This window comes from Mesoplodon mirus (assembly GCF_964341445.2).
Source record: "Mesoplodon mirus genome assembly, chromosome: 3".
NCBI lineage: Eukaryota > Metazoa > Chordata > Mammalia > Artiodactyla > Ziphiidae > Mesoplodon > Mesoplodon mirus.
Genome location: NC_138978.1, coordinates 131,074,411 through 131,101,316, shown reverse-complemented (window position 1 = coordinate 131,101,316; position 26,906 = coordinate 131,074,411). Strand labels below are relative to the sequence as shown.

The following is a 26,906-nucleotide window of genomic DNA, read 5'->3' as shown; positions in this document are numbered from 1 at the left end:
AGAAACTGCCATAACCTCTGACCCTGGCTCTTCTCCAATGCATGTTTGTTCCAAGCAACTCAAGCATATCCTCCTAAAACCTAATAAAAGCAAGCCCCTTCTCCTTTGTTCTTCAGACTTGCCTGTGATTCACCATAGCTTGCCTGTCCTGAATTTCAATTCTCTGCTACTCCCAAATAAACCCATTTTGCTAGTAAAATAACTAGCTGCTTTATTTTTGTGGTTGACAATGCCTACTGCTGATCACATGCTCTTCCAACTGCAACACAAATTAACTATGACATCTAGTTCTGATATAAAGTTGCTTTGGAATAAACTGGGAATAGAATTGCATTAAATGTAGTGTCTCCCAAATCATATATATACATTATCTTATAGTCCTTAGAGCAAATTTTAGTACTTTTATTCAGTGATTCATTAAATTAGTAAACACTGAGAACTTACTACAAAATAAGATTATGCTGGGCACTGATAACACGAAGATGAATAAAGATACAATTATAGTCCTCAAGGATTCAGATTATTTGGTACAAGTAAACAGATAAATTATAATACTACGTGATAACTTTGGTGTTTGTTTATCTTGGCTTTACTACAAGGTTACAAATCCCTTTGCAATCCAGAATGCTGTCTCTCTCCTTCCTTCCTTTCTTCTTTCCTTCCTTCCTTCCTTCCTTCCTTTCTCCCTCCACGCCGGGTCTTAGTTGCAGCAAGCAGGATCTTTAGTTGCAGCACGTGAACTCTTACTTGTGGCCTGTGGGATCTAGTTCCCCGACCAGGGATGGAACCCGGTTGGGAGTGCAGAGTCTTACCCATTGGACCACCAGGGAAGTCCTGTCCTGTTCCTGTTTCTTTGTACTCAAGTGCACGAGATAGTGTTGGGCATAAAGCAGGTCTTCAATAGGCACACTTTACTATCCATTTCTGTTCAACCTTTTTTTAAAATTTTTTAAATTTTACCTATTTTATTTTTGGCTCTTCATTGCTGCACGTGGGCTTTAGTCTCTAGTTGCAGCTAGCGGGGCCTTCTCTTGTCACGGAGCACGGGGCTCTGGGCACGAGGGCTTCAGTAGTTGTAGCTTGCGGGCTCTAGAGCTCAGGCTCAGTAGTTGCGGTGCACAGGCTGAGTTGCTCTGCAGCATGTGGGATCTTCCCGGACCAGGGGTCAAACCCGTTTCCGTTTCCTCTGCATTGGCAGGCGGATTCTTAATCACTGAGCCACCAGGGGAGCCCCGGGGGGGGAGCCCCGGGGGGGGAGCCCCCTCTGTTCACCTTTAAAATCACTTATGGAGTGCCTGCTCCCTGGATAGTACTGCCAGATATGTTAACAGCTATTGCAGTGATTATATACTGTCACAAGAAAGATTTGGGCTAAAAGATACCCTAACTTAAAAGTTTCACCTTCATCCTGTCAGTTTGGATTCTCAGTGGTCACTTTAAGTGGTTTTGCTATTTCATTCCAAAAAAGCATAGCTCTGCTTTGCCTAAAATCTGATTTACGCTTTCGTGTCCAGCAGCTAACTTTCTGACGTCTGGGGAGCCCGGCCTCAGCGCGCGCTTGCACGCATGCGCACGCACCCTCGCCTCTCCATGGGTGGCTAGCACGCGGGCGCACACGCCCTCGCCTCGCGATGAGCGGCCGCCCCCAGCCTCCGGCGCGGGCACCGAGCACCTCCAGTAGCCGGCGTCCGCGGGAGCGCGCGGGCTGGCGGGCGCGCTGGGCTGTTGGGTGGTTGCGAACCGGCGCCAGCCATGTCAGCCTCAGGAGTGGCGGTGCTGCTGTCTTGGCTGAGCTGTTGCGGCTCGGCTCTGTGGAGGTAAAGAGAGGCCAGTCGCGGGCAAGGGGGGCGCCCCTGGGGCCGGGCAGGCGGGGACCCACCCCGGCGCCTCAGCGTCCCGGGGCCAGGCGCTCTTGTAGACCACCGCCTGGTCTCCCAGTTCCCCCAACACCAACCCCGGCTCCCCCCGCCCCTTCCGAGAGTTTTCAGTGAATGAGGGCGGGAAATGAGGGCACACTGTTAGGACTTGGCTGTCTCCTCAAGTTCCCGCCGTACGGGCGCGGTACCTTAACGTCGCCATCCCCTGGACCCCACTGCACCCTTTTGCCAGAGGGAAGAGAAGCACAGGAGAACCAAAAAGTCTCCACCAGAAATAGCGGAGGCGGGGCGGGGCGGGGGGGTGTTCTTCACTAGGGTAACAGGGTAGTTGATGGTCTATATTAGGTAGTTGTGGTTGAATGATTTGTGAGAGAGTGCTTTACAAAATACAGTCTACAAACTTAAGGGTATGTAATTCCCGCATAAAGTGGGTTGATTTGGGGAAGGAAAACTTTAAAGTTCTGAGAGATCCTCCATGCAGGTTTGCTTTTTGGTCAACATTAGGTGACTGCTGGATTGGAAAGTGTATCAAAATATTTTAGATTTTCAACACAGGTTAAAATACAGATGATTAACTAGAAAAATCAGATTTTGCGAATATTCTGTTTAATGGAGGCTTTGCTATAACAATTATTATTACCTTCTGACATTAAGATGTAAGGATACCCACAATAAATCAAACTGTTATAGAGGCTTCAGAAGGAAGGGATCCATGTCATCTCAATGGACAGATGGAGAGTTCAAATAGAGTGAGAGTAGCCGTTGGAAAGGGTTATTGAAGTGCTGAGAAAAAGTAAAAACGTAGCATTCTGACAGAACTTTGTAAACCTTCATTTTCTTCTTTATAAAATGACGATGATTAAACCTGTCTCATGGGGTTGTTGTGAGGCTTGAATACAATGATATATTTCAAGCTCTCAACACATGCCTGTATCAATAAATTATGGTAGCTGATATTATTCAGCTTCACCTGTGAACTTAGGGAGTTTATAACGTTTGTTATGTTGTACATCAGAGGTCATCAACTTTAGTGTAAAGGACCAGATATTAAATATTTTAGGCTTTTCAGTCAATGCAATCTATGTTTTAGCCACTCAACTCTGCTATTGTGGGGGACAGCATACACCAACAATAGTAAACAAAGGGCTTGGCTGTGTGCAAATACAAATCCGTTTACAAAAACAGATGGAATTTGGCCCAAAGAACGTAGTTTGCCAACTCCTGGTGTACATTCATAATTAAGGAAATGCTAAATTTCAATTAGAGGTTAGAGAAGACAAAAATGGTATTTTTTTGTCATGGTAGTCACAGATTCCCTGAATTTTAGTTCTTAATAAGGTGTGCTTTTAAAGGACAAGATTTCTTAAACTTAATATAATGAATTTGTGTTTTATTGTTAGCCTTTGGGGGGTGGGGGAGTTGAGAATTCCAGGGTAGATGTTTTATTTAAGAAATATTTCCCTGCCCCGAGGTCTTAGAGGTATTTACCTAAATTTTCTACCAATGTTACTGAACTTGGGTCTGCTTGCTGGTGCGCAGTAAATCCAACCTACTGACACTGGGTTGTGGTGAAGGAAAGTTCAGCATTTATTGCAGGTGCAAGGAGACAATAAATGCTCAAAAGACCTGAACTCACCAATGGACTTCAGGGAAGGGTTTTTAAAGACAGTTTGAGGGTGAGGGACTCAGGGTATATGATTAGCTTGTGCACAATTCTCTTATTGGTTGTTGGTGAAGTAACAGGGTTGTATTTTGGGAATCTCAATCATCCTTCTGGTTCCAACCAGTCTGGAGTCTATGTACTGGTGGTCAGCATGCAGTTAACTTCTTCCTTCTGGTGGGGGTTTTAGTGTCTGCAAAACAACTCAGGAATATGCATCAAGCACTGTTATCTATATCCTTCAGGGAGGCACTAAAGATTTTGTGACTGCTGTATGGCTGATCTATTATTTAAATTGTTACCAGCTGTCATAGCCCAACTGCTGTTGTTTGTTACTACGTGTTCACATTCTTTCATTAATGCTTGAGCCAGCATTTTGAGACTCAGGGGAGGCATGGGAGACTAAACCTTTTCTATAAGCAAGAGGCAGGTAGAGGATGTAGGGGGGAGGAGTCTGTCCCAGGAAGGCCCCATAGGGTCCTACTTCGTTACACTAGGAGTATTAACATTTGGTTTTTGATATTTCTTATCCCAATGGAGTTGGTTTTCTTAAATGATCTAAGGTAGGAATGCAGTTCCTTCTTTTTCCGTGTGAATCCAGATCTATTTTCCTCAATTGATCTGACATATCACCTCTGTCCTATACAAAACTTCCATATGGACATATGCCTACTCTGAGTTTACTATTCTGCTCTGTTCCATTGGTCAGTTTGTCTATTGATGCACCAATAACACAATGTTTTAAGTCGTCATATCTAGTAGGGCAAGTCTTCTGTATTCTTTTCAAGAAGGGTTTTGATCATTCTTGGACTTTTACACTTTAACATAAATTTTAGAATCAGATTGTCAAGTACTATGAAAAACTCAGGATTTTGCTTGGAGTTGCAGTGAATCTGTTTCTATAGATGGGAAGAAATGACATCTATATGACTATTAAATCTTCCTATCCAATGAGCATTGTGTATCTCTATTTAGATCTTCTGTAAAAATGGGTTCTGTTTCCTCCTTTTCAATCCTAATTTTTTTTTTCTTATCGTATTGGCTAAGGCCTCCAACACAGTGTTGAATAGACATGGTAATAGTGGCATCCTTCTCTCATTTCAAATTTTTAAGGGGATGGTACTAATTGCCATCTAGGATATTGTTTGCTGTAGGTGTTCTGTAGATGGTTTTTATCACGGTTAAGAAACTTTCTTTGCATTTCTTCTTTAGTAAATTTTTTAAATTTATATGAAATTTTATTATTATTTTTTTACCTATTGAAATAATTGTGTTTTATTCCCTTTTAAAATGTGTGGTGAGTTTCATTTGTAGAGTTTTCTAATAAAATCATCTTTGCATACATAGGATAAGTGCAACTTGGTCATGGTATATTATCTCTTTATACTTTATTGTATTCAATTTGCAAATATTTTCTTTAGGATTTTTATGTCTATATTTTTCTTTTGCATAATGTCTTAGGTTGGTTTTGATATCAGTGTTACACTAGCTTTACAAAATGAGTTGGAGAGTGTTATCTCTTTTTCAGTTCTTTGGAAGAATTTGTATAGGATTAGGATAACTTGTTCCTTGAATGTTGTGATTGGACTCATATGTTAAACCCCTGAGCATAAGTGTTTTAGTGTAGATTTTAAAGTACCACTTCAAATCATTTAATGTCTTGTCAGAAGCTTGTCTGTTTTACTTATCTTTGTGTCTTTGTTTTCTATTTTATTGATTTCTGTTTTCATTTTTCTCTCTTTTATTTTCATTAGGCTTATTCTGATATTTTTTTCTCAAATATCTTAAGCCAGACATTTAGCTCACAGTTTTTGGTCTTTATTCTTTTCTAATATGGCATTTAAAGGTATTAATACCCCATATAGTACTCCTTTGCTGTATCCCATAAAAAATGATATGTAATCATTTCATTATCATTCACTTCTAGACATTTTTAACTATAATCACTATTTCTTCTATAACCCTCGAATTATTTAGAAGTTTGTTTTTTATTCCAAATATGTAAATATTTGATTATGTTTTTGTTAATAACTTCTCCATTAATTGTACTATAATCAGAGAGCAGGGTCCACATGATACCTATTCTTTGAAATTTGTTGAGACTTGCTTTATGTCCTACTAGATGATCAGTTTTTATAAATGTTCCATATGCACTTGAAAAATATGTTTTCTCATGCTCTACTATTCTATTGGGTCACACTTATAATGGATTGATCTTCTTTGTCCCTGAAAACACTTTTTGTCTCAAAGTCTTTTTTCTGTTAGATTAATATATCCAGTAGGGGTTGGACTTTCTGTGGGAATCCTGTGCTTCCTGCAATATATGGTTGTCCCACATGAATGATTTAGCATATGCTTCTGTCAGATGCCCAAGAGAATGACCTATTGAGGACCAATTCCAGGACAGACAAACCCCTTAGGATGAATAAGGGGTTTGAGAGAAAATGGTTTACCCAAAGAATATATTTTTTTGGCTGGATAGAGAGAGAAAAAGTGAAGTCAGGAAGGACTTATCTCTTAGGAGATGAAGGAAGGGGTAAAAGTCAAGAATTCTCTTTGATTTTGAAGAACTGGTAGAGTGGGAATATACTAGAGAGAGTAGGAAAGGTACATTCTTAGAGTTCCAGAGTGAGATGACACTGTCCTTTTCATTAAAAGATTGTCCTAGCACATGGGCCATCTGCACACCCACACCTTTGATCATTCCAGATCCATTTCCAACAATAACACAGTAAATATTTGACATAATTAAGGAAGCAGGAATGGAAGGTGTTATTATAGTTGTCTGTGATGAAGTTAATAAATTAAATATGACTCCTTTAGCTACTGTTCCCTCTATAACCTGTACCCAGCCTTAGTAGGAGTTGGAAGCTGATAAAGGAGAAGGTGGGGAAAAGGGCTTGTCAGAGAAGGTAGTTTTATCATTTAGCTACCAGGTTTCATTCACAAATTGCCCAGGTTAACTTTGTAAATTAAAATACAAAATTTTTCACTTGTATTTTTCTCTTTCCTGAGGTTTCTGTCTTTCTTACTATCGTGAAAGAGGTCTTAGATTCATGAGTGGGAGGTGGTTTGTACTTACTTGAAAAGAGACCTTTGATGAAAATATATTCCATTTTAATTTATAGGGATATATAAAAATACATTAAAATGTTTTTATGTTTGATCTGAAATCTGCATATAGATAAAATATGATTCATTATAAATAATAAAATATATTTCATTATGTGACTGACATCTATTAAAAAAGAGTTACATAGTCATATCCCAGCAATTCCACATACAAATACACACAGAAATTGCCTCTGATTTAAGATTTTAAGGATAGAGCAATTCCAATGGCAATTAAGTGTGTAATGTAGACATGGAATAGATTATTGAAGCAAAGGGAAGGTAAAGGGAATTTCAAGATGATGCTTTATGATAGCCACTGGCCTTATCTGGCTTTTGAGCACTCGAAATGTGGCTAGTCATAATTGAGATGTTTTGTAAGTGTAGTATATACACCAGATTTCAAAGACTTAGTACCAAAAAAAAAAAAAGAATACTTTTGAATAAAGTATATTATTAGAAGCAATATCACTTGTTTTTTCTCACTTTTTTAATGTGGCTACTAGAAAACTTTCAATTCCATAGGTGGCTCACATTATATTTTTATTGGAGAGTAGATAAATCATATGGACAGAAATTAAAGTACTCTGAATTATAGCGAGAAATGATAATGAAAAAGGACTCATAGAAATCTGCTCTTTACTTCAGTGCTTCAAATAAGAAATACTGTTTTTTTGATTTTCAATCTTTATTCATTTTATTTTAACTCAGTTTACAGGTGAAGGAGTTAGAGCCAATATTCCTCAACAGTTTTTATTCTAAAACAAAAACAAGATGTAAAAGTATTTACTTCTTGCTATAGTGTCTTCAGATACTGAGCAACCTTGAGCGCACCTTGAGTTATGGGTAGATGTTGCTGATATTCCCAGTTTTAGCCCCGACTATACTTTCTAAGAAGGTGCTTGGGCAGAAATGTAAAGCTCATGGCAGCTCAGGCATGCTCTGACCAAGTATAGAATCCCTTTTATTTGGGGGACAAATTAGTTTTAGTATTCATATTTGACATTTTCCTCTGCAGGTATTCCAGTAACAGCCCAAACTACCACATTTTTAGTACCAGAAGTACTGTAAGTGTTTAATTTTTTAAACTATAATTATTAATTTTTTTGACTTCACAGCAGAGAGCAAAGTTAATCATAGTCATACAGCACAGTGTCATTCTTTTATTTTTATTTTATTTCCTCATCCTATATATCTTCCTAATATAAATTCCCCCTCCAATAAATGTCTTTAAATATGTATTTAGCAAAAATAGGTAGTGTTGTTTTGAGTGTTTTTGTGATTCAACATTCACAAAATGGTGTTATGATACAGACAGGATGACCATGCAGTATATTGTTAAACTACTGAGAATTAAAGATAGTGCTATTAACAGTTATTCTGGGACAATAGGTATAAATCGGAACTGTCTAGACAAACCAGGATGTATGGTCACCCAAGCTATAAACTTCCTTCTCTACATTACTTTTTAAATTCAACACTGTCATTTCTTCTTAATGCCGCCTGATTACTAGTGTGTGTGTATTATTTATCTATTCCACCCCCTAATGATGGATGAATGGCTTCCTACCACCACAAAAAACATTGTGATGAATGCTCTTCTACATGTCCTTTTATGTATCTGTGCAATAATTTTTCAGCTATGGTTGGTAGGACATAGGGAAACAGACACCTAACTTAACTAAATTCTGCAAGATTTTTTTCCAAAATGGCAATCACAATTTATATTCTTACGCAGTGAACATCTTCACCAGAATTTGGTATTATTGAATTTCCCATTTTTTTTTTTACCAATCTCATTACTACATAGTAATAGTTTACTGCTGTTGTTATTTTCAATTCTCTGATGACTAGTGATTTTGAGCATCGTTTCCCATATTTATGCAGGATTCTCCTGTGAATTGCCTTTTCATTTTTTCCCATTTTCCACTTAATTTTCTACCCTTTTCTTGTTGATTTACAGAGCATTTTCTACATTCCTCTCTATGTATTAGGCAAATGTTGATTTTAAATATTTTAGTTATCATTTCCTAGCCTCTCATCTACTCATCTAACCATTGACTTTGTCCATGGATACTTTATTTTTTTTAAAAGACTGAGCCATCCCCTCCCTTATTTGATGTTACAGTTTATACTTTTTTTGAATTTTATTTAAGAAAGAATTTTGCCTACCCTGCGTTGCAAAGATGTTTATCCTACATTTTCTTTTATATGATTTATATTTTTACTTTTCAAATAAAGGTCATAAGTAATATCTGGAGTCCACCTTGTGTATAATATAAGGTAGGCATTTACATTACTTTCTCCATAGAATGAACCAGCATGTATTTAAAAATTTATTGTTTCCTTATTGTTTTTTCTGGTATCATCTTTGTTTTATGTATGGATGTGTTGATTTCTGAACTTTCTTCTTTCCTATTGGTAGATTTGACTGATCGTCTCTGCAACATGTTTCATGTAGTTTGAGTTTCAATTCTGTATATTATTCCATTGAATTAACATACAACAATATATATATCATTCTACTCTAGATAAACAATCAGTTTTTTTCCATTTTTAGTCTACTGTGATTAGGGCTGCTATGAACATTCTTATGCCTATTTTCTGCTTAACATATGTATGTATTTCTGCTGGGTGTATACCTAGGAGTGGAATTGATAAGTCATAAGGCATGTGTATATGTTCAGCTTTAGTAGATGGTGCCAAAAGATTTTACAAAGTAATTGTATCAGTTTACATTCATATTCTATTTACAGATATTGTTGTATTTACATTATTCAAAATCAGGCAAAAGGAATCTATGTAAACTATATTTCCTTTTTTTGATTTTTATTTTATATTGGAGTAGAGTTGATTAACAATGTTGTGTTAGCTTCAGGTGTACAGCAAAGTGTGATTCAGTTATACATATACAGGTATCTATTCTTTTAAAAATTCTTTTCCCATTTAGGTTATTAAAACTATATTTCCTTTTAAAATGTGCATTTGTCTTAAAATTGATTGCTATCCATTTCTTTATAATCTTTGCATACCACTTAAATTTCTATTTGTAGTTATTTTATTTCTCTAGTATTATTTGTTTATGTACTTCATCTTTTTTTCTTGAAGAACTTTGTTATATGATTGACCATTTTATTAGTCTTTTTTTAAATCACCCTTTTTATTTTCTACTGTTCCTTTATCACTTTTATGTAGGTTACAGAAATGTTTCATTTTTAATTGATAATTGGTCCCCAAAACAATAAAGTTATGTAATTGCAGAAATGCAGATTAGGAGCCAGAGTTTGATTATCAGAGCAGAAGTTAGACAAAAGTCAAGTGAGTAGATGATAAAACCAGCGGTATTGTGCTTGCTTGAAAGTAATATTCAGAGAAAGAAAGAAAATATTAAGTATGCATAATACTTCAGGGATTAAGTAGTCCATGAATCTTCTTGATGGAAAGCATTTTAAAAAGTCCCTCCCCACCTTTTTGCTGTGCCTGAAATTTTAGCATGAGGATTGGCACACATGAAGGTGCTCTTAGGGAACATACACTGTTGGATACTGTCTTTGCATTCTCCCTCTGCCTCATTACAGTTCATTGGTATTTCTGAGATAGGAGCTTGTACACTCATCTGGAGCCCTGATTTTTGTGACTGCTGCCCAGGAACCATGACAGATTGCCTGCCTCTGGTGGCCAGTGGGGCTTATATGCTTGCAATCCCACAGGACAGTGTATATTTGCAAACTTTAAAAGCTGCTGCCTGAGGATCTGGATGCTAATCAGCATGAATCTAGGTGCTGACAGATTCTCCCCTTTGGGACACTGACAAGTTTTGGCACATCCTCAACTACTAGGAGCTATTAAAAATAAAATTGGCTGCTTGGACAATCACAAAGAGGGAAAACCAAGAGCTAGGGCAGGGTTGAACAATAGGCTCATCTCCTATACAAGGCCATGCCTTCAAGACTGGGAGAGATGGTTGTTTCATCTACTGTAGAAATCAACAAAGAGTCAAGGAAAATGAAATAACAGAGGAATATGTTCCAAACAAAAGAATAAGATAAAACATCAGGGGAAAAAAAAAAACCTTAAAGAAATGGAGATAAGTAATTTACCTGATAATGGTTGGGGAGAGGAATAAAGATGGCAGAGTAGAAGGATGTGGAACTCACCTCCTCCCACAAATGCATCAAAAATATATCTACAGTGGAACAGTTCTCACAGAATACCTACTGAACACTAGCAAAGACCTCAAAAACCTGAAAGGACAAGAAAGATCTCCATGTAACCAGGTAGGATGAAAGGAAAAACAAAAGAGGACATGGGACAGGACTGGCACCCCTGGGAGGGAGCTGTGAAAAAGGAAAGGTTCCTGCACCCTGGGAAGCCCCCTCCCTAGTGGGGAGATCAGCCAGGACAGAAAGGGTGTTTCACATGCTCAGAGGAGAGTGCATCAACTGGTTTGTGGCAGGCAGAACAGAGAGAGACCTGCACAGATGGTCGTGCCACCACCCTGCATGCCCCAGCCTGAGACACTCATCCACTGGTATGGATGGGGATTGGATGCTGAAACTCAGGTTTTAGAGGACTGGTAAACACCAGCTGTATGGAGGAGACAGTCTGAAGGGGCTGGAGTGTATTACAGCCACAACCAGGGCTGTTTGTGGAAGAAGCCCAGGCCTGCCATAGAAACAAAGCTCCATTGTTAAATGGTGCACAAAGGGAGGAGTGGGGTTGCCATAGCAGCCTCTTTCTCCTTGCACCAGCCCCCACCTCCATGCACCAGCCTCCACCTCCCTGGGCTCCAGGAGTGCATGCTCCATCCACCTTAAGCAGGCTCCTGCCTAGTAGACTCCTACTCCCTTGCCGATGCCAGGGCAGGCTCGCAAGCCCCAGCCACCACCTTGGTGGGCTCATGCCTCAGCAGGCTCTAGCACCAGGCGCCACCTTGGCAGGCTCCGGGAGCAGGCCAATGGGTTGCCCACATGCAGAGGCAGGGCTGAAATCATAGTTGAGCCCCAGGGCTGTGTGACTTAGGAGGTAGGGCTGGAATCTCTCCCTGTGGCTGTGTGAGCCGCTGATTTACACCTCCACCATCGGCTTTGTAAATTCAGCGCCTGTAGGACATCCGAGCAGACAATGAGTGCTCCCATGTCTGGGATGGGTCTGGCCTTAGCAGCTGTGGGCTTTGTGGGTGCATGCACATGGAGGCTGACCTAGGTCAGGATCTGGGCTGCCTCCATAGCTTGCACAGCAGGTCCAGGTGCGTGACTACTCCGGTCCTGGCACCTGACTTCAGTGGATCTGCACTGGTGGCCTTGTGAAAACAATGCCTGAGAGACACGAGGGCTGATTGCCATCATGCCCATGGTTGAGGCGGAGCTGATGGCAGTGCCAACAACTGTGTACTTTGTGAGCCTGCACAATGGGTGAAAGGTGACACAACAGAGCACACTCACCAGTGAACAGCTCTGGAAGAGGAATATTCAGTGGCTCCTCTCCCAGTGAGAGCACTCCAATCCCACATACCATGCACTGCCATTCAGAAACAGCTCAGAAACGGATCTGGGGCTTCTACTCCTAAAACTAAGGAGCAGACCTTGCCCCTGGCAGGGCAGTAACAACCACAGAGCAAAGAGGAGGACCTGCTCAACATCCAGTGCAGGCTCTGTCCACCACAACACCAGTCATACCTCCTATCAAGGGGATAACAGCCAGCACACACCAAGGAAAGAGGCGGCAGGCATCCATACTCAAAACAGCACTTGCACCAAAAATGTTAAACCCATACAGTCTACACAAGGGACACTCCCGCATAAAAATAGCCCTCCAAGACCACAGTGGATATGGTTTCTCCTAAATTCATAGAGCAAGAGAAATATAAGTAAAATGAAAAAGCAGAGGAACCACTCCTAATTAAAACATCAAGGGAATTCCCCTTTAAGAACAAACTATGAAACAGCCCTCTTCAGTCAAATAGACACTGAGTTCAAAAAGGAGATAGTGAAAATGCTGAAGGAATTCAGAAGGGCTATTGATAGATATGCAGGTTACTGTAAAAACAAAGTAGAAACTATAAAAAGGAGCTAGGAAAAATTAGAGAACTCATTTGCCAAGACAAAAGCTAAGCTAAAGGCAATGAATAGCAGAGTGAATAATGCAAGAGAACTAATAAGTGATCTGGAAGATTAAATAATGGAGATCACACAATCAGAACAGCAGACAGAAAACCAAGTGAAAAAGAAAATGAAAGCAATATAAAAGACCTATGGGATAATATAAAGCATGCCAATCTATGCGAAATGGGGATCCCAGAAGGAGAAGAAAGAGAAAGAGGAATTGAAAATGTATTTGAAGAAATTATGGCTGAAAACTCCCCACACCTAAAGAAGGAAACAGATACCCAGGTACAGGAAGCACAGAGAGTCCTGAACAAGATGAACCCAAACAGGCCTACATCAAGACATATTATAATTAAAATGGCAAAAGTTAAAGAGAGGATTCTAAAGCCAGCAAGATAAAACCAAAGAGTTAATTACAAGGGAACCCCCATAATGCCATCAGCTGATTTATCTACAGAAAAGTTGTGGGCCAGAAGGGAGTGGCAAGGCATATTCAAAGTCCTAAAAGGAAAAAATCTGTAACCTAGGATACTCTGCCCAGTAAGATTATCATTTAGAATAGAAGGAGAGATAAAGAATTTCTCGGACAGAGGGGAGCTTCAAGATAGCGGAAGAGTAAGACTTGGAGATCATCTTCCTCTCCACAAATACATCAGAAATATATCTACATGTGGAACAGCTCCTATAGAACACCTACTGAATGCTGGCAGAAGACCTCAGACCTTCCGAAAGGCAAGAAACTCCCCACGTACCTGGGTAGGGCAAAAGAAAAAAGAAAAAACAGACAGAAGAATAGGGACAGGACCTGCACCACTGGGAGGGAGCTGTGAAGCAGGAAAGGTTTCCACACACTAGGAAGACCCTTCATGGGCAGAGACTGCAGGTGGCAGGGGGGGAAGCTTTGAAGCCACGGAGGAGAGTGCAGCAACGGGGGTACAGAGGGCAAAGTGGAGAGATTCCCACACAGAGGATCAGAGCCGAAGGGCACTCACCAGCCCGAGAGGCATGTCTGCTCACCTGCCAGGGTGGGTGGGTGCTGGGAGCTGAGGCTTGGGCTTCAGAAGTCGGATCCCAGGGAGAGGACTGGGGTTGGCTGCATGAACACAGCCTGAAGGGGGCTAGTGTGCCACAGCTAGCCGAGAGGGAGTCCAGGAAAAGGTCTGGAGCTGCCAAAGAGACGAGACTTTTTCTTGCCTCTTTGTTTCCTGGTACGCCAGGAGAGGGGAATAAATATGCTGCTTAAAGGAGCTCCAGAGACAGGCGTGAGCCGTGGCTATCAGCTTGGACCCCAAAGACGGTCATGGGACTCTAAGGATGCTGCTGCCGCCACCAAGAAGCCTGTATGCAAGCACAGGTCACTATCCACACCTCCCCTCCCAGGAGCCTGTGCAGCCTGCCACTGCCAGGGTCCTGTGGTCCAGGGACAACTTCCCTGGGATAACACATGGTGCACCTCAGGCTGTTGTAATGTTGCACCGACCTCTGCCGCTGCAGACTCGCCCCGCATCCGTACCCCTCCCGCCCCCAGGCCTGAGTGAACCAGAGCCCCTGAATCGGTTGCTACTTTAACCCCATCCTGTCTGAGTGAAGAACAGATGCCCTCAGGCGACCTACATGCAGAGTCAGATCCAAATCCAAAGCTGAACCCCGGGAGCTGTGCAGACAAAGAAGGGAAAGGGTAATTTCTCCCAGCAGCCTCAGGAGCAGTGGATTAAATCTCCACAATCAACTTGATGTACCCTGCATCTGTGGTATACCTGAATAGACAACGAATCATCCCAAGTTGAGGATGTGGACTTTGGGAGCAAAAGATATATTTTTTTTCCCTTTTTCTCTCTTTGTGAGTGTGTATGTGTATGCGTCTCTGTATGACTTTGTATAGATTTGCTTTTACCATTTTTCCTAGGGTACTGTCTGTCCATTTTTTTTCTTACTTAAAAATTTTTTTTCTTAATAATTATTTTTTAATTTTTATTTTAATAACTTTATTTTCTTTCTTTCTTTCTTTCGTTCTTTCTTTCTTCCTTTCTTTCCTTTCCTTTCTTTCTATTTTTTCTCCCTTTTATTCTGAGCCATGTGGATGAAAGGATCTTGGTGCTCCAGGCAGGCAACAGGGCTGTGCCTCTGAGGTGAGAGACCCAAAGTCAGGATACTGGTCCACAAGAGACCTCCCAGCTCCATGTAATATCAAACGGTGAAAATCTCCCATAGATCTCCATCTCAATGCCAAGACCTGGCTTTACTCAGCAACCAGCAAGCTACAGTGATGGACACCCTATGCAAAACAACTAGCAAGACGGGAACACAACCCCATCCATTAGCAGAGAGGCTGCCTAAAATCATAATAAGGCCACAGATACCCCAAAACATACCACCAGATGTGGACCTGCCCATCAGAAAGGCAATATCCAGCTTCATCCACCAGAACACAGGCACTAGTACCCTCAACCAGGAAGCCCATACAACCCACAGAACCAACTTTAGCCACTGGGGACAGACATCAAAAACAAAGGGAACTATGAACCTGCAGCCTGCAAAAAGGAGACCCAAAACACAGTAAGTTAAGCAAAATGAGAATACAGAAAAACACACAGAAGATGAAGGAGCAAGGTAAAAACCCACCAGACCTAACAAATGAAGAGGAAATATGCAGGCTACCTGAAAAAGAATTCAGAATAATGATAGTAAAGATGATCCAAAATCTTGGAAATAGAATGGAGAAAATACAAGAAACGTTTAACAAGGACCTAGAAGAACTAAAGAGCGATAAACAATGATGAACACAATAAATGAAATTAAAAATTCTCTAGAAGGGATCAATAGTAGAATAACTGAGGCAGAAGAATGGATAGTGACCTGGAAGATAAAATAGTGGAAATAACTACTGCAAGGAGAATAAAGACTGAAAAGAACTGAGGACAGTCTCAGAGACCTCTAGGAAAACATTAAAAGCACCAACATTCGAATTATAGGTGTCCCAGGAGAAGAAGAGAAAAAGAAAGGGACTGAGAAAATATTTGAAGAGATTATAGTTGAAAACTTCCCTAATACGGGAAAGGAAATAGTTATTCAAGTCCAGGAAGCACAGAGAGTCCCATACAGGAGAAATTCAAGGAGAAACATGGCAAGACACATATTAATCAAACTATCAAAAAGTAAATACAAAGAAAAAATATTAAAAGCAGCAAGGGAAAAAAAAACAAATAACACACAAGGGAATCCCCATAAGGTTAACAGCTGCTCTTTCAGCAGAAACTCTGCAAGCCAGAAAGGAGTGGCAGGACATATTTAAAGTGATGAAGGAGAAAAACCTACAACGAAGTTTACTCTACCCAGCAAGGATCTCGTTCACATTTGATGAAGAAATTAAAAACTTTACAGACAAGCAAAAGCTAAGAGAATTCAGCACCACCAAACCAGCTTTACAACAAACGCTAAAGGAAATTCTCTGGCAGGAACACAAGAGAAGGAAAAGACCTACAATAACAAACACAGAACAATTAAGAAAAAGGGAATAGGAACATACATATCGATATTTACTTTAAATGTAAATGGATTGAATTCTCCAACCAAAAGACATAGACTGGCTGAATGGATACAAAAACAATACCCATATATATGCTGTCTACAAGAGACCCACTTCAGACCTAGGGACACATACAGACTGAAAGTGAGGGGGTGGAAAAAGATATTCCATGCAAATGGAAATCAAAAGAAAGCTGGAGTAGCAATTCTCATATAAGACCAAATAGACTTTAATTAAAAACTATTACAAGACACAAGGAAGGACACTACATAATGATCAAGGGATTGATCCAAGAAGAAGATATAACAATTGTAAATATTTATGCACCCAACATAGGAGCACCTCAATACATAAGGCAAATACTAACAGCCATAAAAGGGGAAATCGACAGTAACACAATAATAGGGATTTTTAACACCCCACTTTCACCAATGGACATATCATCCAAAATGGAAATAAATAAGGAAGCACAAGCTTTAAATGATACATTAAACAAGATGGACTTAATTGATATTTATAGGACATTCTCTCCAAAAACAGAGTACACATTCTTCTCAAGTGCTCATGGAACATTCTTCAGGATAGATCATATCTTGGGTCACAAATCAAGCCTTGGTAAATTTAAGAAAATTGAAATCGTATCAAGTACCTTTTCCAACAACAATGCTATGAGACTAGATATCAATTACAGGAAAAAATCAGTAAACAATACAAGCACATGGAGGCTAAACAATACACTAGTTAATAACCAAGAGATCACTGAAGAAATCAAAGAGGAAATCAAAAAATACCTACAAACAAATGACAATGAAAACACGATGACCCAAAACCTATGGGATGCAGCAAAAGCAGTTCTACGAGGGAATTTTATAGCAATACAATCCTACCTTAAGAAACAAGAAACATCTCAAATAAACAACCTAACCTTACACCTAAAGCAATTAAGAAAGAAAAAAAAAACCCAAGTTAGCAGAAGGAAAGAAATCATAAAGATAAGATCAGAAATAAATGAAAAAGAAATGAAGGAAATGACAGCAAAGATCAATAAAACTAAAAGCTTGTTCTTTGAGAAGATAAACAAAATTGATAAACCATTAGCCAGACTCATCAAGAAAAAAGGGAGAAGACTCAAATCAGTAGAATTAGAAATGAAAAAGGAGAAGTAACAACCGACACTGCAGAAATACAAAGGATCATGAGAGATTACTACAAGCAACTCTATGCCAAAGAAATGGACAACCTGGGAAAAATGGACAAATGCTTAGAAATGCACAACCTGCCAAGACTGAATCAGGAAGAAATAGAACATATGAACAGACCAATCACAAGCACTGAAATCGAAACTGTGATTAAAAATCTTCCAACAAACAAAAGCCCAGCACCAGATGGCTTCACAGGCGAATTCTATTAAACATTTAGAAAAGAGCTAACACCTATCCTTCTCAAACTCTTCCAAAATATAGCAGAGGGAGGAACAGTCCCAAACTCATTCTATGAGGCCACCATCACCCTGATACCAAAACCAGATAAAGATGTCACAAAGAAAGGAAACTAAAGGCCAATATCACTGATCAACATATATGCAAAAATGCTCAACAAAATACTAGCAAACAGAATCCAACAGCACATTAAAAGGATTATACACCATGATCAAGTGGAGTTTATCCCAGGAATGCAAGGATTCTTCAATATATGCAAATCAATCAATGTGATACACCATATTAACAACTTGAAGGAGAAAAACCATATAATCATCTCAGTCAATGCAGAGAAAGTTTTTGACAAAATTCAACACCAATTTATGATAAAAACCCTGCAGAAAGTAGGCATAGAGGGAACTTGCCTCAACATAGTAAAGGCCATATATGAAAAACCCACAACCAGCATCGTCCTCAATGGTGAAAAATTGAAACCATTTCCTCTAAGATCAGGAACTAGACAAGGTTGCCCACTCTCACCACTATTATTCAACATAGTTTTGGAAGTTTTAGCCACAGCAATCAGAGAAGAAAAAAGGAATCCAAATAGGCAAAGAAGAAGTAAAGCTGTCACTGTTTGCAGATGACATGATGCTCTATATAGAGAATCCTAAAGATGCTACCAGAAAACTACTAGGGTTAATCAATGAATTTGGTAAAGTAGCAGGATACAAAATTAATGCACTAACTAGCAGTCCTATACACTAACGATGAAAATTCTGAAAGTGAAATTAAGAAAACACTCCCATTTACCAATGCAACAAAAAAAATAAAATATCTAGGAATTAATCTACCTAAGGAGACAAAAGACCTGTATGCAGAAAATTATAAGACACTGATGAAAGAAATTAAAGATGATACAAATAGATGGAGAGGTATACCATGTTCTTGGAGTGGAAGAATCAACATTGTGAAAATGAACTACTACCCAAAGCAATCTACAGAGTCAATGCAATCCCTATCACACTATCACTGGCATTTTTCACAGAACTAGAACAAAAAATTTCACAATTTGTATGGAAATGCAAAAGACCCCGAATAGCCAAAACAATCTTGAGAAAGAAAAACGGAGCTGGAGGAATCAGGCTCCCTGAATTCAGACTATATACTACAAATCTACAGTAATCAAGACAGTATGGTACTGGCCCCAAAACAGAAATATCAATCAATGGAACAGGATAGAAAGCCTAGAGATAAACCCACACACATATGGTCACCTTATGTTTGATAAAGTAGGCAAGAATATATAGTGAAAAGAGAGCCTCCTCAATAAGTGGTGCTGGGAAAACTGGACAGGTACATGTAAAAGAATGAAATTAGAACACTCCCTAACACCATACACAAAAATAAACTCAAAATGGATTAAAGACCTAAATGTAAGGCCAGACACTATCAAACTCTTAGAGGAAAACATAGGCAGAACACTCTGTGACATAAATCACAGCAAGATCCTTTTTGACCCACCTCCTAGAGAAATGGAAATAAAAACAAAAATAAACAAATGGGACCTAATGAAACTTCAAAGCTTTTGCACAGCAAAGGAAGCCATAAACAAGACCAAAAGACAACCCTCAGAATGGGAGAAAATATTTGCAAATGAAGCAACTGATGAAGGATTAATCTCCAAAATTTACAAGCAGCTCATGAAGCTCAATATCAAAAAAACAAATAACCCAATGCAAAAATGGGCAGAAGACCTAGACATTTCTCCAGAGAAGATATACAGATTGCCAACAAACACATGAAAGAATGATGAACATCATTAATCATTAGAGAACTGGAATTCAAAACTACAATGAGATATCATCTCACACCTGTTAGAATGGCCATCATCAGAAAATCTACAAACAGTAAATGCTGGAGAGGGTGTGGAGAAAAGGGAACCCTCTTGCACTGTTGGTGGTAATATAAATTGATACAGCCACTATGGAGAACAGTATGGAGTTTCCTTAGAAAACTAAAAATAGAACTACCATACACCCAGCAATCCCATTACTGGGCATATACCCTGAGAAAACCATATTTCAAAAACAGTCATGTAACAAAAAGTTCATTGCAGTTCTATTTACAATAGCCAGGACATGGAAGCAACCATAGTGTCCATCAACAGATGAATGGATAAAGAAGGTATGGCACATATATACAATGGAATATTACTCGGCCAAAAAAGAAAAGAAATTGAGTTATTTGCAGTGAGGTGGGTGGACCTAGAGTCTGTCATACAGAGTGAAATAAATCAGGAAGAGAAAACAAATACTATATGCTAATACATATATATGGAATCTAAGGAACAAAAAAAACTTCATGAACAACCTAGGGGAAAGACAGGAATAAAGAAACAGACCTACTAGAGAATGGACTTGAGGATATGGGGAAGAGGGAAGGTAAGCTGTGACAAAGTGGGAGAGTGGCATGGACATATATACAGTACCAAACGTAAAATAGATAGCTAGTGGGAAGCAGCCGCATAGCACAGGGAGATCAGCTTGGTGCTTTGTGACCACCTAGAGGGGTGGGATAGGGAGGGTGTGAGGGAGGGAGATGCAAGAGGGAAGAGATATGGGAACATATGTATATGTATACCTGATTCACTTTGTTATAAAGCAGAAACTAACACCACTGTAAAGCAATTATACTCCAATTAAGATGTTAAAAAAGAAAAAAAAAGAATTTCTCTGACAAGCAAAAACTAAAAGAATACAGCAATACTAAATGTATCTTAAAGGAAATATTGAAAGTTGTTCTCTAAATATAAAAGAAGTAGGAATCAATAAGAAGGAAAATCACAATTGGAAAGTAAGTCACTTAAGCCAGTATGCAGAATTTTAAAAAAATTTAAAAGCTTCTGTGAAAGTGATGATAACCACAATGAACAGCAAACAGATGAACATGAAGATGTAAAAGAGGACATCAAAAATCATAAAATGAAGGGAGGAGAGTAAGAAATTTAATTTTTCTGTCTAGTACATGTTTGAGGCTATATGACTACCAGTCTAAAGCAAGTGGATATAGGAAGGGGTTAACATAATTGAAAAACAGGTTAAAGACAAATCAGAAACAATAGATTCACAAAAACCAATAAAAAGAGAACAGAAGCATAATACAAATGAAAATCAACAAACAACAAAAGGAAAAACAAAAAAGGGGGGGACAAAAAAGAAATATAAAATCAATGGTAAAATAAGGTTTAAGATGGCAATAAATATATATCTATCAATAATTACCTTAAATGTCAATGGGCAAATGCTTCAATCAAAAGACACAGTGTGGCAGATTGGGTAAAAAAAAAAAAAAAGAGCCTACAATATGCTGCCTACAAGAGACCCACTTTAGGGCAAAGGACACATATAGATTGAAAGTGAGGGGATAGAAAAAGATATTTCATGGAAAAAGAAATGACAGAAAGTGGGGGTTGCAATACTCATATCAGACAAAATAAACTTTAAAACAAAGGCTATAAAGAAAAAGAGGAACACTATATAATTTTAAAAGGACCAATACAAGGAGAGTATATTATACTTGTCAACATATATGCACCCAGTATAGGAGTACCGAAATACATAAAACAAATACTAACAGACAAAAGGAGAAATTGATAGGAATACAATAAAGTAGAAGATGTTAACACCCCACTCACATCAGTGGACATATCTTTGAGACAGAAAATCAAGGCAATAGAGATCCTAAATGATATAATAGAACAGTTAGACTTAATTGATATTTTCAGGACATTACATCCAAAAAAAGCAAAATACACATTCTTTTCAAGTGCACATGGAACATTCTCTAGGATTGACCACACACTAGGGCACAAAACAAACTTCAACAAATTTAAAAGTATAGAAATTTTTTTCAAGCATCTTTTCTGACCACAATGGCATAAAACTAGAAATCAACCACAGAAAAAGAAATGAGGAAAAAACAATTACATGGAGACTAAACAACCTGCTAGTAAAAGACTAGTGGGTCAACAGTGAAATCAAAGAAGAAATCTAAAAATACATTGAGGCAAATGACAGGGGAAACACCACCATACAAAATCTATGGGATGCAGAAAAAGCAGTTCTTAGAGGGAAGTTCATAGCGATGCAGGCCTTCTTTAAGAAACTAGAAAAATCTCAAATAACCTAACACACCACCTAAGAGAATTAGAAAAAGAATAACAAGCAAAACCTAAAGTCAGTAGATGGAAGGAGAAAATAAAGATCAGAGAGGAAATAAATAAAATAGAGGTTAAAAAATAGAAAAAAATCAATAAAACAAAGAGCTTGTTCTTTCAAAGGGTAAACAAGATAGACAAAACTCTGGCCAGGCTCACCATGAAGAGAGAAGACCCAAGTAAACAAAATAAGAAATGAAAAAGGAGAAATCACAATGGATACCACAGAAAGACACACACAAAAAAAGAATACTATGAACAATTGTATGCCAACAAGTTTGACAACCTAGAAGAAATGGACAAATTTCTAGAAACATACAACCCACCAAAACTGAAGCAAGAAGAAATGGATAACTTGAACAGATCACTAGAAGTGAAACAGAAAAAACTCCCTACAAACAGAAGTCCAGGACCAGATGGCGTCACAGACAAATTCTACCAAACATACAAAGAAGAACTTATACCAGTTCTTCTCAACGTCTTCCAAAAGATCAAAGAGGAATGAAGACTCCTAAAGACATTCTGTGAAGTCACCATCACCCTGATACCAAAACCAAAGACTACCAAAAAGAAAATTACAGGCCAATATCTTTGATGAATATAGATGCAAAAAATTTCAACAAAATATTAGCAAACTGAATCTAACAACACATAAAAAAGAGCATACACCATGACCAACTTGGATTCATCCCAGGGTGACAAGTATGGTTCAACATATACAAATCAATCAATGTGACATAACACATCAACAAAAGAAAAGACAAAAACCGCATGATCATCTCAATAGTGCAGAACAAACATTTGATAAAATTCAACATCCATTCATGATAAAAACCCATACAAAAGTGAGTATAGAGGGAGCATATCTCAACATAATAAAAGCTATTTATAACAGACCCACAGCCAATATAATACTCAATGGTGAAAAGCTGAAGAAAGCCTTCCCACTAAAATCTGGAACAAGACAAAGATGCTCACTCTTACCATTTCTATTCAATATAGTATTGGAAGTCCTAGTCACAGCAATCAGACAAGGAGAAGAAATAAAAGCCATTCAGATTGGTAGGGAAGAGGTAAAATTGTCATCATGCAGATATGATACTATATATAGAAACCCCTAAAGATTCCACACAAAAACTACTAGAACTGATAAAGAAATTCAGCAAGGTAGGAGGATACAAGATTAACATACAGAAATCAGTTGCATTTCTTTATATTAACAATGAAATATTAGAAAGGGAATGTAAACAAGCAATCCCCTTAAAAGCACATCAAAAAATAAAATACTTAGGAATAAACCTCACCTGGAAGATGAGAGACATATGCTGAGAACTACAAAACATTAGTAAAACTAATTGATGATGATTCAAAGAAATGGAACGCTCTTGGATGGGAAGAATTTATATTGTTGAAATGGTCATACTACCCAAAGCAATCTACAGATTTGATTCAATCCCTATCAAATTACCAGTGACATCTTTCCCAGAGCTAGAACAAATAATTCTAAAATTTATAGGGAACCATAAGAGTCCCAGAATTGCCAAAGCAATCATGAGGAAAAAGCACAAGGCATAACCCTCCCAGACTTCAGACAGTTCTACAAAGCTACAGTAATCAAAACAGTATGATATTGACACAAAAAATAGACTGGTGGATCAATGGAACAAAATAGAGAGCCCAGAAATAAACCCACACACCTATGGTCAATTAATCTTCGAGAAAAAGGCAAGAATATACAAAGGGGAAAAGACAGTCTCTTAGCAAGTGGTATTGGGAAAGTTGGACAGCCACATGCAAATCAGTGAAGTTAGAACACACCCTCACACCATACACGAAAATAAACTCAAAATGGCTTAAAGACTTAAATATAAGACATGACAGCACAAAATTCCTAGAAAAGAACTTGGACAAAACATTCTCTGACATAAATTGTACGAACGTTTTCTTAAGTCAGTCTCCTAACACAATAGAAATAAAAGCAAAATAAACAAATGGAACCTAATGAAACTTATAAGCTTTGTACAGCAAAGGAAACCATATATATATATATATATATATATATATATATATATATATCTCCAATGTAATATTACTCAACTATAAAGAAGAATGAAATAATGCCATTTGCAGCAACATGGATGGACCTAGAGGTTATCATACTAAGCGAAATAAGTCTGAAAGAGAAAGACAAATACCATATGATATCACTTACATGTGGAAACTAAAATACTACACAAGTGAACATATCTACAAAACAGAAACAGACTCACAGACATAGAGAACAGACTTGTGGTTGCTGACGGGGAGGGCAGGTGGGGGAGGGATGGATTGGAAATTTGGGATTAGCAGATGCAAAGTATTATATATAGGGTGGATAAACAACAAGGTCCTAGTGTATAGCACAGGGAAACTATATTCAATATCTTGTGATAAACCATATTGGGAAAGAATATGAAAAAGAATATATATATATATATATATATATATATATATATGTATAACTGAATCACTTTGGTGTACAGCAAATTAACACAACAATATAAATCAACTATATGTCAATAAAATTTTTTTAAATCCTTCAAAAAAATTAAATAATGGTCATAAAAATAAGCACTGAGCTCAAGAGAAGAATAAATGAACACAATGAGAACAACAACAAAGAAGTAGAAAATACAAGAAAGTACCAAATAGAAGTCACAGAGCTGAAGAAGTAACTGAAATGAAACATACAATAGAGGAGTTCAATAGCAGATCAGATGAAGTGGAAGAAGTGATGAGAGAACTTGAAGACAGGTTAGTGGATCTCACCCAATCAGAGCAGCAAAAAGAAAAAAGAATGTAAAAAAAAAAAAAGCTTAAGGGACTTATGGGACAACATCAAGTGGGCTAACATTCACATTCGTTGGGTCCCAGTGGGAGAAGAGAGAGAGAAAGGGGCAGAAAAGTTTTTGAAGAAATAATTACTTAAAACTACCTTAACTTGGGGAAGGAAACAGACATCCAGATCTAGGAATCCCAGCGAATTCCAAATGAGATAAACCCAAGGAGACCCACACAAAAACACATTATAATTAAAATGTCAAAAGTTGAAGACAAAGAGAAAAATCTTAAAATTATCAAGAGAAAAGCAACTTGTTATGTAAAAGGAAACACTCATAAGACCATCAGCAGATTTTTCAGCAGAAACTGCAAACCAGAAAGGACTGGCACCATATATTTACAGTGCTGAAAGAAAAAAATCTTCCAAGCAAGAATGTTCTACCTGGCAAAGTTGTTATTCAGAATTGAAGGAAGGATAGTTTTCCAGACAAGCAGATGCTAAAGGAGTTCATCATTACTAAACCTGCCTTACGAGAAATATTAAAGGGACTTCTTTAAGCTGAAAAGAAAGGGTGCTAATTATTAACAAGAAAATATTTGAAAGAAACAAAATCTCACTGGAAAGGTAAATATATAGTAAAGGTAGTGGGTTAATCACTTATAAGGGTAGTATGAATGTTAAAAGACAAAAGTAGTAAAACTAACTAGAACTACACTAAGGGACACACAGGACAAAAATATGTAAAATGTGACATCAAAAACATAAAATGTGGGGGTGGGGGAATAAAAATGTAGAGCTTTAGACTGTCGTAAAACTTAAATTGTTATCAACTTAAAATAGACTGTTGTAAGTTTTTATATGTAAGCCTTATGGTAACCACAAAACAAAAACTTATAGTAGATACACACAAGATAAAGGAAAGGATCAAAGCAAACCACTAAAAAAGTCACTAAACTACAAAAAGAGAGCAGAGAAGAAGAAAGGAATGTAGAAGAACAAAACAGCCAGAAAATGATTAACAAAATGGCAATAAATACATACCTATCAATAATTATTTTACATGTAAATGGACTAAATGCTCCAATCAAAAGATATGGAGTGGCTGAATGGATAAAAAGATAAGACCTACTTATATGCTGTCTAAGAGTGACCCTTTATAAGTCAGGACACACACAGACTGGAAATTAAGGGATGGAAAAAGGTATTCCATGCAAATGGAAACCAAAAGTAAGCAGAATTAGCTATAATTGTATCAGATAAAATATATTTTAAGTTAAAGACTGTAATAAGAGACAATGATAAAGGGGTCAATCCAACAAGACTATTTAAACATTTGTAAATATTTATATACATAACATAGGCTCATCTGAATATATAAAGCAAAAATTAACAGACCCCAAAGGGAGAAATAGTAATATAATAATAGGAAAATTTAATACCCCACCTTTATCAATGAATAGATCATTCAAACAGAGAATCAGTAAGGAAACATCAAGATTACATGGCACATTATACCAGATGTACTTAACAGATATATACAGAACTTCTCATCTAAAAGAAACAGAATAAACATTTTTCTCAAGTGCACATGGAACATTCTCCAGAATGGGTCATATGTCAGACCACAGAATAAGTCTTAAAATTTAAGAAGATTGGTATCATATCAAGCATCTTTTTTGACTACAATGGTATGAAAGTAGAAATCAATGCCAAGAAGAAAACTGGAAAATTCACAAATATATGGGGATTAAACAATATGCTACCTAACAACCAATGGGTCATAGAAGAAAAGAGAACTCTAAACATACCTTGACACAAATGAAAATGGAAATAAACATATCAATACTCACATTATGCAGCAAAAGCAGTTCTAAGAGGTAGGTTCAAAACATAAATGCATATAGATAGATAGATAGATAGATAGATAGAAAAAAAACAACAAGAAAATTCTCAAACAACATAACATTACACCTCATGGAACTAGAAAAGAAGAATAAATGAAGCCCAAAGTTAGTAGAAGGAAGGAAACAGCAAAGATCATAGCAGAAATAAATGAAATAAAGACTAAAATAACAATAGAAAAATCAATAAAACTAAGAGCTTGTTCTTTCAAAAGATAAACAAAATTGACAAACCTTCAGCTAGACTCAGCAGACTAAAAGGGAGG

General features: G+C 37.8%; 1 protein-coding gene across 1 annotated transcript in view; it reads left to right on the top strand.

The window, feature by feature from the left end:
* Positions 1 to 1,618: 1,618 nt before the first annotated feature.
* Positions 1,619 to 26,906, top strand: part of CATSPERE (catsper channel auxiliary subunit epsilon) — a gene marked incomplete at its 3' end in the record, with an annotated part of 244,905 nt that continues 219,617 nt past the window's right edge. The window contains exons 1-2 of the mRNA XM_082615756.1: positions 1,619 to 1,817; positions 7,667 to 7,715. Coding sequence (XP_082471882.1) covers positions 1,753 to 1,817; positions 7,667 to 7,715 — 114 coding nt within the window. The 5' untranslated portion in view covers positions 1,619 to 1,752. The remainder of the gene's footprint in view (positions 1,818 to 7,666; positions 7,716 to 26,906) is intronic.